This window comes from Dendropsophus ebraccatus, chromosome 5 (assembly GCF_027789765.1).
Source record: "Dendropsophus ebraccatus isolate aDenEbr1 chromosome 5, aDenEbr1.pat, whole genome shotgun sequence".
Taxonomy (NCBI): Eukaryota; Metazoa; Chordata; class Amphibia; order Anura; family Hylidae; genus Dendropsophus; species Dendropsophus ebraccatus.
In genome coordinates this window covers 144,745,180-144,756,424 of record NC_091458.1, presented here as the reverse complement: position 1 = coordinate 144,756,424, position 11,245 = coordinate 144,745,180, and the positions used below count along the sequence as shown (strand labels likewise).

Here is an 11,245-nt window from a genome sequence, read left to right as displayed (position 1 = left end):
GAGTTTACAACCCCTGGTGTATGTGATTACATAAATGACGCCTCCATGCTAGTTCTGATAATAAGCTTCACTGTAATATAAGTAACATGTAATGAGTCGGCGAGATGGCGGACTGTCACGTGACCCCATTCCCTGGCCTTCCATTAAAATGGTTGAACGTGGTATTGTTCCCCAACCAACATGGCGACGAAACCCTGCCGTCCCCAAGATGGCGGCCGATCACATGACTGAAAACATGGAGGAAGCCAGCTCTCCTGTCTTGTTTCTAGTCTGTGGGATTCCTCGTAGTTTTCGCTCTGCTCAGCTCCGCCATTACTTCAGTCAGTTTACGGAAAGCGATGGCTTCGTGTGTTTCCACTATCGGCACCGACCGGAGCGGAGGGGACCGGCGGCTGAGAGGAGCGCCACTTTCTGCTGTCCGGTAACGGTGAGGCCGGAGAGGGCGGAGAGCTTCATGAAGATGTATCACGGAAAACCATGGCTAGACCCGGCAGGAAACCAAGTGCCCGGGAGGTGTCTCCTCCACAGAGTCCGCTGCTCTCCGGACCAAGGTACAGTCCATCAGCTGTATGTGTGCTGGACATCAGGGGGGTCTATGTGTGGTGGACATCAGGGGGGTCTATAGGTCTATGTGTGCTGGACATCAGGGGGGTCTATGTGTGCTGGACATCAGGGGGGTCTATGTGTGCTGGACATCAGGGGGGTCTATAGGTCTATGTGTGCTGGACATCAGGGGGGTCTATAGGTCTATGTGTGCTGGACATCAGGGGGTCTATAGGTCTATGTGTGCTGGACATCGGGGGGGTCTATAGGTCTATGTGTGCTGGACATCAGGGGAGTCTATGTGTGCTGGACATCAGGGGGGTCTATAGGTCTATGTGTGCTGGACATCAGGGGGGTCTATAGGTCTATGTGTGCTGGACATCAGGGGGGTCTATAGGTCTATGTGTGCTGGACATCAGGGGGGTCTATAGGTCTATGTGTGCTGGACATCCGGGGGGTCTATAGGTCTATGTGTGCTGGACATCAGGGGGGTCTATAGGTCTATGTGTGCTGGACATCAGGGGGGTCTATAGGTCTATGTGTGCTGGACATCAGGGGGGTCTATAGGTCTATGTGTGCTGGACATCAGGGGGGTCTATAGGTCTATGTGTGCTGGACATCGGGGGGGTCTATAGGTCTATGTGTGCTGGACATCAGGGGGGTCTATGTGTGCTGGACATCAGGGGGGTCTATAGGTATAGACCCCCCTGATGTCCAGCACACATAGACCCCCCTGATGTCCAGCACACATAGACCTATAGACCCCCCTGATGTCCAGCACCCATAGACCCCCCTGATGTCCAGCACACATAGGTGTGCTGGACATCAGGGGGGTCTATGTGTGCTGGACATCAGGGGGGTCTATAGGTCTATGTGTGCTGGACATCAGGGGGGTCTATGTGTGCTGGACATCAGGGGGGTCTATAGGTCTATGTGTGCTGGACATCCGGGGGGTCTATAGGTCTATGTGTGCTGGACATCAGGGGGGTCTATGTGTGCTGGACATCAGGGGGGTCTATGTGTGCTGGACATCAGGGGGGTCTATGTGTGCTGGACATCAGGGGGGTCTATGTGTGCTGGACATCAGGGGGGTCTATGTGTGCTGGACATCAGGGGGGTCTATGTGTGCTGGACATCAGGGGGGTCTATGTGTGCTGGACATCAGGGGGGTCTATGTGTGCTGGACATCAGGGGGGTCTATGTGTGCTGGACATCAGGGGGGTCTATGGGTGCTGGACATCAGGGGGGTCTATGGGTGCTGGACATCAGGGGGGTCTATGGGTGCTGGACATCAGGGGGGTCTATGGGTGCTGGACATCAGGGGGGTCTATGGGTGCTGGACATCAGGGGGGTCTATGGGTGCTGGACATCAGGGGGGTCTATGGGTGCTGGACATCAGGGGGGTCTATAGGTCTATGTGTGCTGGACATCAGGGGGGTCTATAGGTCTATGTGTGCTGGACATCAGGGGGGTCTATAGGTCTATGTGTGCTGGACATCAGGGGGGTCTATAGGTCTATGTGTGCTGGACATCAGGGGGGTCTATAGGTCTATGTGTGCTGGACATCAGGGGGGTCTATGTGTGCTGGACATCAGGGGGGTCTATAGGTCTATGTGTGTGCTGGACATCAGGGGGGTCTATAGGTCTATGCGTGCTGGACATCAGGGGGGTCTATAGGTCTATGTGTGCTGGACATCAGGGGGGTCTATGTGTGCTGGACATCAGGGGGGTTCTATAGGTCTATGCGTGCTGGACATCAGGGGGGGTTCTATAGGTCTATGCGTGCTGGACATCAGGGGGGGTTCTATAGGTCTATGCGTGCTGGACATCAGGGGGGTCTATGTGTGTGCTGGACATCAGGGGGGTTCTATAGGTCTATGCGTGCTGGACATCAGGGGGGGTTCTATAGGTCTATGCGTGCTGGACATCAGGGGGGGTTCTATAGGTCTATGCGTGCTGGACATCAGAGGGGTTCTATAGGTCTATGATCATGATTTTCTAGTTTCTGAACATCATATTGATATCTGATCAGTTCTAGGCCGCATTCCCACATTTACTGTACCTCACCACAGGATTGGTCGGCAATAGCTCTAGGCGTAACATTTAACACTGTCACATCAGACCAGACAAATACACCATGTTTTCCAATACAGTGGTACCTTGGTTTAAGAGTAACTTGGTTTAATAGTGTTTTGGTGTAAGAGCTCCCTGTACTGGGTGGGAGTGCGAGTGGAGGAAGGGCATGGTCTGCATAGCGGGGTCTACAGCACTGTACTCTGACCCAGGAAGTCTCCCTCACCTTCCAAATCATAGCAGATCCACTTCAGGCTGGGGCTTATATCAGGGGACAGGACTATGGAGGTAATCTCTCCATAGCTGTAACACCTCTCTCCCCAGACAGAGAGTGCTGCTATACCCTGCCCATTCCTTCATGCTCCCTGCAGTCTGTCAGCCCTTCCTCTCCATTACTGTACAGTAACTTATAATATTTCATTTTCTTCTGTTTCTGAATGTTTGTTTCATTTGTTTTACATGTTGTTCAGAATAATAAATCATTATTTTTGGGGTGTGGAGCCAATTGTCTGCATTTTTATGTTTTCTTATGGGAAAATTTGTTTTGTTTAAGAGTGGACTTGGATTACAAGCACGGTCCTGGAATGAATTATGCTCGTAATCCAAGGCACCGCTGTACCACCATTTTCCAATACCATGGAAAGTTTAGTTTTCTGTAAATTACAGTGAAGCTTGATTTTCACACTTCCCCATCCTGTGTATTATCCTTCCATATCCTAAAGGGCCATATTCTGTGATATACTTCAGAAAACCATCAAGTAGGTGTCCTGATTATAAACCTAATTGAAGTGCCCTTCACATTATATTATGTTGATTGTATATATTGTCTGTTTAGACCTTCAGGATTTTCCCTACAAGACTCGACGTGAACTGTTGGGATCCCGATGTTCGGAGGATGCAGAGAAGCAGGTGACGTCAGCAGAGTTGCTCAGAATGTCAGAGCTTAATCCTCCAGCACTAATGCCCCAAGGAAATGTTGGGACCCCCGTGGGGGTGTTCCTGCAGCTGATTCGATCGTGCCGCTTGCCACCCAAGCTCATAACTCGACTGGGTCTGCAGTTTCCTCGCTCAGGGCGGCATTACAGCAGAGTCCCCTATGTTTATGCTGGAACAGAGACCTCAGAAAAAGAAGAGGGTGTGTACACTGCTAACGGACATGAGATCAGGGAAGAAGGCAGCATTGGATCAGATGTGCTGGGATCAGATATTCCTAAAGAGGAGGATGACCCCGAGGAGCAATCCAACTCAGAAGATGTGAGTTCTGGTGCCGCACAGCATGGCATTTTTCTTACTGTACCTATTGCACGGCTCTTTCTATTGAAATGAATGAGACAGGGAGCTGTACCAGCCGTGAGAGCGGTCCTTCCTTTTGCCAGTGGTAGGAACTCCAAGACTGCGTTTCCAAATTTGCCTTTGCAGTAAGTTCTGAATGCAGACTAAAGCAACTCCCCATTTCTTGCCAGAATTATCGACAATAATGCACATGGCTATTGGTTGAAATAGGGCGGCCTGGTTTTGGCCCCATTCAGAGTGCATTCTGAATGCAAATGTGGAAACAGCCTAAAATGTTGGACCTGAAACAGCTTAAAAAAAATTGTGCGACTTTTTTTTTTTTTTTTCGGTCACTCAATATTACAGTAGTAAAACTCAGCGAACTATGTTTTAAATTGTCATCACAATCTCAAACAAGGCAAGCAAAAACACATATAGATGCACCCACGTATATTCAAATATGTATAAATTTTATTTAACATGATTCACATAATACACAAAATAAAAACTAGTCAAAAAACATAAAAAACTTTTAAAAACACCCCAAAGGGGGTGAATCCATCACAGAAGTAATCATGATGAAATATACTTCTACACCGGGTAACTATACCTTTTAATAAGGAACTGACAGGGTCCACAATATTATTGAATAACCTCCATTAAATTCTCACATGATTTTATAAAGTGCACGTGCTATCCAAAATATCACAATAAAGTGCTAGTGCTCAAAAAACTTACTTCAAATCTGTGCAACATGATAACCCATGAATAAAAACAATAACTGGTATAAAATTGTATCACACTATCCAAAATATAAAAATAAAGAAAAAACACCACCAGCATAAATGGATAAGTCAGATGAAATAATAGTCACCCAGGACCCTGTGAGCTACACCGGACCCAACCCTTCGTGTATCGTCACTCTGGAATGGTAACTTTGTCAGGTATAGCTAACCAGTGTAGAAGTATATTTTATCATGATTACTTCTGTGATGGATTCACCCCCTTTGGGGTGTTTTTAAGTGTTTTTGTGTCTTTTGTCTAGTTTTTCTTTTGTGTATTATGTGAATCATGTGAAATAAAATTTTATACACAATATCACTGTCACGCTACGCCGCAGCATAACACTATTTAATATTACATGCCACATCACAGTGCAACACTGTAGCTTTAGGGCCCCATTACACGGGACGTTTATCGTGCGGAAAATCGCTGTATCATTCAAATTTAAATGATCGCCCTGTGTAATTGAAGGGCAATGATCGAAAAATCATTTGTGTGTGGTTGAACGTTTATTTAGATCTGACCCTTAAATTGTTAATGGTTTGCTGTAAATCTGCATTTAAAAAAACAGATGCAACAGCACAAACAGGTGCAACAGCAACCCACAGGTGCAAGGGCTTACCGTATATACTTCTCCCAGCGTACACACGGTAAACACCTGCTCTGTAGATATTAAAAAGTGAGGATCTTAGCAAACTATTTGATCAAACCGAGTGTACCTTGTCGCTACGTTAAGGCGTTCTCTGAGACATGGTCCCTACTCTAGCATTTTCACACTAGCAATGGCCTCTCTTGGGCTGAATAAGCCTACAACTGGGCAGATAGGAGCCAAATGATCTATTTTTATAGCACCCTTGGGACATGGGTGGAGTGCAAGTCAACAGGAGGTAGCCACCCCCCCACATTCAAAAGAAAAAAAGGAAAAATTGGCAGCACATCTATGACTGCAGGTTGCACGCTGCTTGTGGCTTAAGTACAGACAAAAAAACAGAAGGTGCAACAGCAACCCACATGTGCAAGGGCTCACCATATATACTCCTCCCAGCGTACACACGGTAAACACCTGCTCTGTAGATATTAAAGTAATTCTGCATTTGTTAACTAATCGTTGAGTGTAATTGCATATCATTCCTCCTTTTGCTGGGATCAGATGGAGTAAACAATCGTAGTAACAATTGTAACTAACGACTATCATTCGGTTTAATATGGCAAACAATTTTAGGTTAACGATAAACGATTGCAAACTAGATTGTTTATCGCTAATCGCTAAAAATCGCTATGTCTAATAGGACCCTGACTCTGCATGCTTCAGACAATTGGAACAGAAGACCCCGCCCCCCTTTCTTGACCGTAAAATGAAGTAGTTCACATAATGTATTTGTATTTTAAGGACAATGACACTTGTGAAGAATGGGAGCGACATGAAGCTTTACATGAAGATGTAACCTCACAAGAACGGTCCAAAGAACGTTTGTATGAAGAAAAGATTGAATTAAAGTGGGAAAAGGGTGGATCAGGATTGGTGTTTTATACAGATGCCCAGCTATGGAACGAACAGGAAGGAGGTATGTTTCATGTACTAAACAAAAATAAAGGGTACCTATAAAAAATGATGTCCTGGTGAGCAGAGCTGAGTAGTGCTGAGCACAAACAAACCGCCACAGCGTACGAATCCCAAGCCATGGCACTAGGTGAAGTTCTGGGACAGTTTAACTGGCTTCTCCCTGTCTAGTTTGTGTTGATTAATGGGTCTCCCCTCAGACCAGACCTGTCAACCAAGAAGAGCTGGACAGGGAACTGGGGGCTTTACAATTTGGCTTTTGGGTCATTGGGGCAGATTTATTACAACAATCGAGCAATAAAACTGGCCTTGTTGCCAATAGCTACTGTACTACTGTCTATTTTATTTTTGGTCATCTTTCCAGATTTTGATGAACAGACAGCTGATGACTGGGATGTGGACATGAGTGAGTATTATGAGCCAGGTACTGGAGATAAAGATGCCAAAGATCTTTTGAAGATGCGACTAGAGACAAGAAGGCGAGAAGGACTGAACACAGCTGGAAAGAAACACGACTTGGGTAGTTTTGAACAACATACAAAGGTTAGAACAGTTTTGTCTTTATGATAATTAAGGCTGGATTCACACATGCAGTATTTCATTCAGGTTTAGTTTTCTTGGTAGCCAAATATAGGAATGGAAACAAAAGGAAGTAACTGCTGGTACCGTCTGTGTAATGAGAGTAAGGGCCCTATTACACCAACAGATTTATCTGACATATTTCTGCAGCCAAAGCCAGGAATGGATTTGGAAAGAGGAGAAATCTCAGTCTTTTCTTTATGATATGTTCTCTGTTTATAGTCTGTTCCTGGTTTTAGCTGCAAAAATCAGTCAGATGAATCTGTTGGTCCTAAGGGCCCTATTACACAAACAGATTATCTGACAGATTTTTTTTAGTCAGGAGTGAAAAGATGAGAATTGTCAATCTTTCCTTCAGTACCTGTTCTCTGTTTATAGTTCATTCCCGGCTTTGGCTCAAAAAAATCTGTCAGATAGTCTGTTGGTGTAATAAGTCCTTCTCATTTTATTTTTTCTTTTAAAATGCTCCCTTTGTCTTTTTAGAGTAAAAAATTCTCTTTTAATCTGCATCAGCCAAGTCAATAAGGCGTGGCACTGTTTAGACAACTGATGACTAGGAGAAATTTGGGGGTGTTCCTAATAATAAGCAGGGTGGCGAGGAAGAAAGGAGAGGCGTCACAGGCCTAAGGCATAGCCCCTTTAGGTCACACCTCATTGACTCAGCTGCTGCAGATTAAAAGATAATTTTTTACCCTAACCAATGCATTGGGAGCATTTTAATAGACATGGCTGGGAAGGACTTACTTTCAACAAACTGACGGTACCAGTGGTTTGGGGGATGCGGGTGGATACAGTGTCGCTTTAAATGCCACTGCCAGTAGTTAAAGTGACATCTGAGGGTCTAAACAGTGGGAGGGACTCAACCCAATGCTTTTAGGGTCCATGTAACTAAATAGCTGAACACAGAATAAAATCTGCTTTAGATCCTGTATGTGTGAATTGACCCCAAATCAATATCTAGTGCAAAATTGCTCCATCTTTCATTTGGTTTGTATTTACATTTAATCTACATCTTCACTCCAATACTTTTTGTTTTAAAACAAATGCAGGAATGGTAAATAATTATCCCCCCCCCCCCCAATACTATGTATCTATTTTCAGGGATTTGGCAGAAAATTAATGGAACGTCAAGGCTGGACTGATGGAACAGGACTTGGCTCAAGTGGAGCAGGTATACCGGAGGCATTGGAGAATGACGGACAAAATCCCAAATGCAAATATGGCTTGGGGTAAGGGTCGCTTTACTTCCCCTTACTTTATTACTCCTGGTTTATTGTGTCTGTACATAATGAATTCCCTAATATTATTTAATGAAATAAAATAGAGTATGTAATGGATTGAGAATGAATTGCTGATTTTTAGTTGGTAAATTTTTTCTTATTCTCCTAGGTATCATGGAGAAAAATTGTCAACTTTCTGTCCAAAAAAGAAGCCAAAATATTACATCTCTACCGTTTACGATGAACCAAGAGAGGAAGATGTGGGGGACACATTATTGCGTCGTCAGCCTTCTACGACTCTGAAACACCGTAACAATCAGTGCTCTCTTTAGACATTTTTGGACCACGAACATTACAAAATCAGATCCTACTATACAGCCTGATATGTGAAACGTGTTTAGGATGGCCATTTCTAACAGGAGCATCCAGATGTTTGAATAAAACAAACCTGATCTATCCAAGGGCAACTTGTATAGGAACAACTACACTCTGTTAGGATAAATGGTGCAAAGAAATATTGTGCAATTTGGATTCTTATGTGGATTCTTAATAATGGGTCTGCTTGATTCCCAAGGGAATTGAACCTCCTGGCCTTAAAGGCGTTATTCCACAATTCATCTCTTATCCATTGGATAGGAGATAGGTAGCTGATCGTGGAGGTTGAGTATCCAAGACCCCCACCAATCACAAGAACTGAGGTGAAATGTGCTCCAAAATGAGCATAGAATACTGCGCATGCGCACCCAATGCTACATTCATTGTCGATGAGCTTCCAGACATGCTGGGGTTTGTGGATAGGGGATGACTTTTAATTGTGAGATAAGCCCTTTAAAGAATCTAATATCAGTATTATGTATACTAACACACTTGTATGATCTATTATGGTTATAGTTAAAAATATGGGATGTAAATGAGCTGCTTCTGTGCACTGGGGGTGGTCCCAAGAACCCAAGGGCTCTGATCATCCCACTTCCCCCAGTGCATGTGTAAACTATAAGGGTGGGTTCAAACAACGGAATTAGTGTACTAAATACTGAAGCTAGACTCCCTTTAAATGAAAACAGCCCCTGTCCATATGCCATGCTAGGGTATACTGACAACATGGAGGAGGTCTCCGGGAGCCCATCACAACTGATCTGCATTTGGCAGACTCAAACTATCCTAACATTTTATGGATAGTAAATGGCTACATTCTGAAAGATGAGCAGTCCTCTGTAATCTATGCCTCATCACTACTGTTTCCTTTATTCTTTGTATATTTTATTTATACTGTGATGTCATTTGTAATGTATTTTTGCAGCAGATTTACATATTTTACTAATTTGTGCAATTTACTGCATTTGTTTTTATCAAAATACAGTATCTATTCTATGCAGTAGTGATTATTTTTCATATAAAGTCCATATACTTATTTTTCAGAATACTGCTACAGCTGTTAGGGAACCCATCACCATAAAAAGCTGATCTATCTACAAGCATCATGTTATAGAGCAGTAGGAGATCAGAAAGAAAAAGGACAAAAGAAGGCACAGGTGCCTCATGTGATACCAGAGGCAAAAAGTCGTGAATAAAGGAGCGGTTAGTGTGCTCACCTTGTAGCCACTTGGGCTAGTAGCATATCACCCTAAACAAGGTAGGAATCCTGCATGGGTCTACAATAGAGATGAGCAAACCGGGTTCGAGTCGATCCAAACCCGAACGTTCGGCATTTGATTAGCTGGGGCTGCTGAACTTGGATAAAGCTGTAAGGTTGTCTGGAAAACATGGATACAGCCAATGACTATATCCATGATTTCCACATAGCCTTAGGGCTTTATCCAAGTTCAGCAGCCACCGCTAATCAAATGCTGAACGTTCGGGTTCGGATCGACTCTGGTTCGGTTCACTCATCTCTAAATATGACGTTTTGACTCGACGTCGTATTTGCTTGTGAGCACAATAAAGTTTTGAAGATTTTCTAGAAGATTGGATGCTGTTGGATCCGTTTTTTCCTGTTCATACACCCACTTACTGAGATAGAGGGCCCCAGCGTGCATCCGCACACTGCTTCTTAAAGGGCCTCTTTAGTGCTACTGGACCCTATCGTCTACTGATTGTGTTAGCAGTCTATGGGATTATTTTCCGTATAGCGGAGATGAAGGGGCAGAGTGTGTGTTTGACAATCGCTGCTGAGTACGGCGGGGGTCTCAGCACCCGGACCCTGACCGATGCAAATTTCTGACATATGTCAGAACTTTTTTGAAATCATACATTTTAACAAATCCAGGTGCAGTGGAGGCCAAGCCTCCTCCCCCTCTTGCCGTGGATACAAACAAGCAATGATACCGTAATGTGTACAACGTCTGTTGGATCGGAATGGGGGTCACTTGCATCATTGTTATCATTGCGTGTTTGTATCCATGGAGAACCCAACTTTCGGATGAAGAGAGGAAATCACTGCTGATCCGGCAGGTACAAGACCATGTTCACACAACATAAGTTTCGAACTAATCAAGGCTGTTGTTGCAACGGCAGTGATTGGTACAGAAATTACGCTGTGCTGCAGGCCGAGGGAATCCCGGACGGAATGTATACACTCCGGCAGAGATCCCTAGCAGCGCCGTAGAAAACTGAAACCCTGTCAGTGCACACTATTGAGCATATGGCTCCGGCCGAACGATCTATGTGTGCAGTGGGCAGTTCTGAAGCGGGCGCACGCGGATACACCCGCATCAGAACTCTGCGGCGCTAAAGATCATCCGCCCGGTACTGCAGTACCGGCCAGAATGATCTTTTATGAGACCGGCCGTTCTGTGACCCTAAGAAACCGGGTCACGGAACGGCTGGTCTCATACTAAGTGTGCACACTGCCTAAAGCAGGGATGCAAAATTACAATTACCATCATGCCTGGACAGATAAGCATTAGCTTTGGCTGTCCAGGCATGATGGGAATTGTAGTTTTGCAGCAGCTGGAGGGCTGAAGGTTCCCCATACCTGCCTTAAAGCTTAGCTGTCACTAGGTGAGTTCATGCAGTGATAGTTTGACTTCACCCATATGAGGTTGTGCTACCATGCAGCAACCCCAGACGTACATGTATGTCAATTTAGGTTAAGGGGGGACATTACATAGATATTTATTTGTACTCCAAATTACATCAAAAAGTAACATTTCTGCCGCATAAAACAAGTCAAAATAAAATGGCAAGACAACTGCAAAAAAAATAAAATTAAAAT

The 11,245-nt window shown here is 44.6% G+C and overlaps 1 protein-coding gene across 1 annotated transcript; it reads left to right on the top strand.

Moving 5' to 3' along the window:
* The first annotated feature begins 3 nt into the window (after positions 1 to 3).
* Positions 4 to 9,373, top strand: GPATCH3 (G-patch domain containing 3). Its single transcript, XM_069972603.1, has 6 exons — positions 4 to 551; positions 3,452 to 3,870; positions 6,062 to 6,236; positions 6,597 to 6,775; positions 7,913 to 8,040; positions 8,201 to 9,373. The coding sequence occupies exons 1-6, from the start codon at positions 92 to 94 to the stop codon at positions 8,361 to 8,363; spliced, it is 1,524 nt and encodes a 507-aa protein (XP_069828704.1). The 5' UTR covers positions 4 to 91; the 3' UTR covers positions 8,364 to 9,373.
* Positions 9,374 to 11,245: the final 1,872 nt, after the last annotated feature.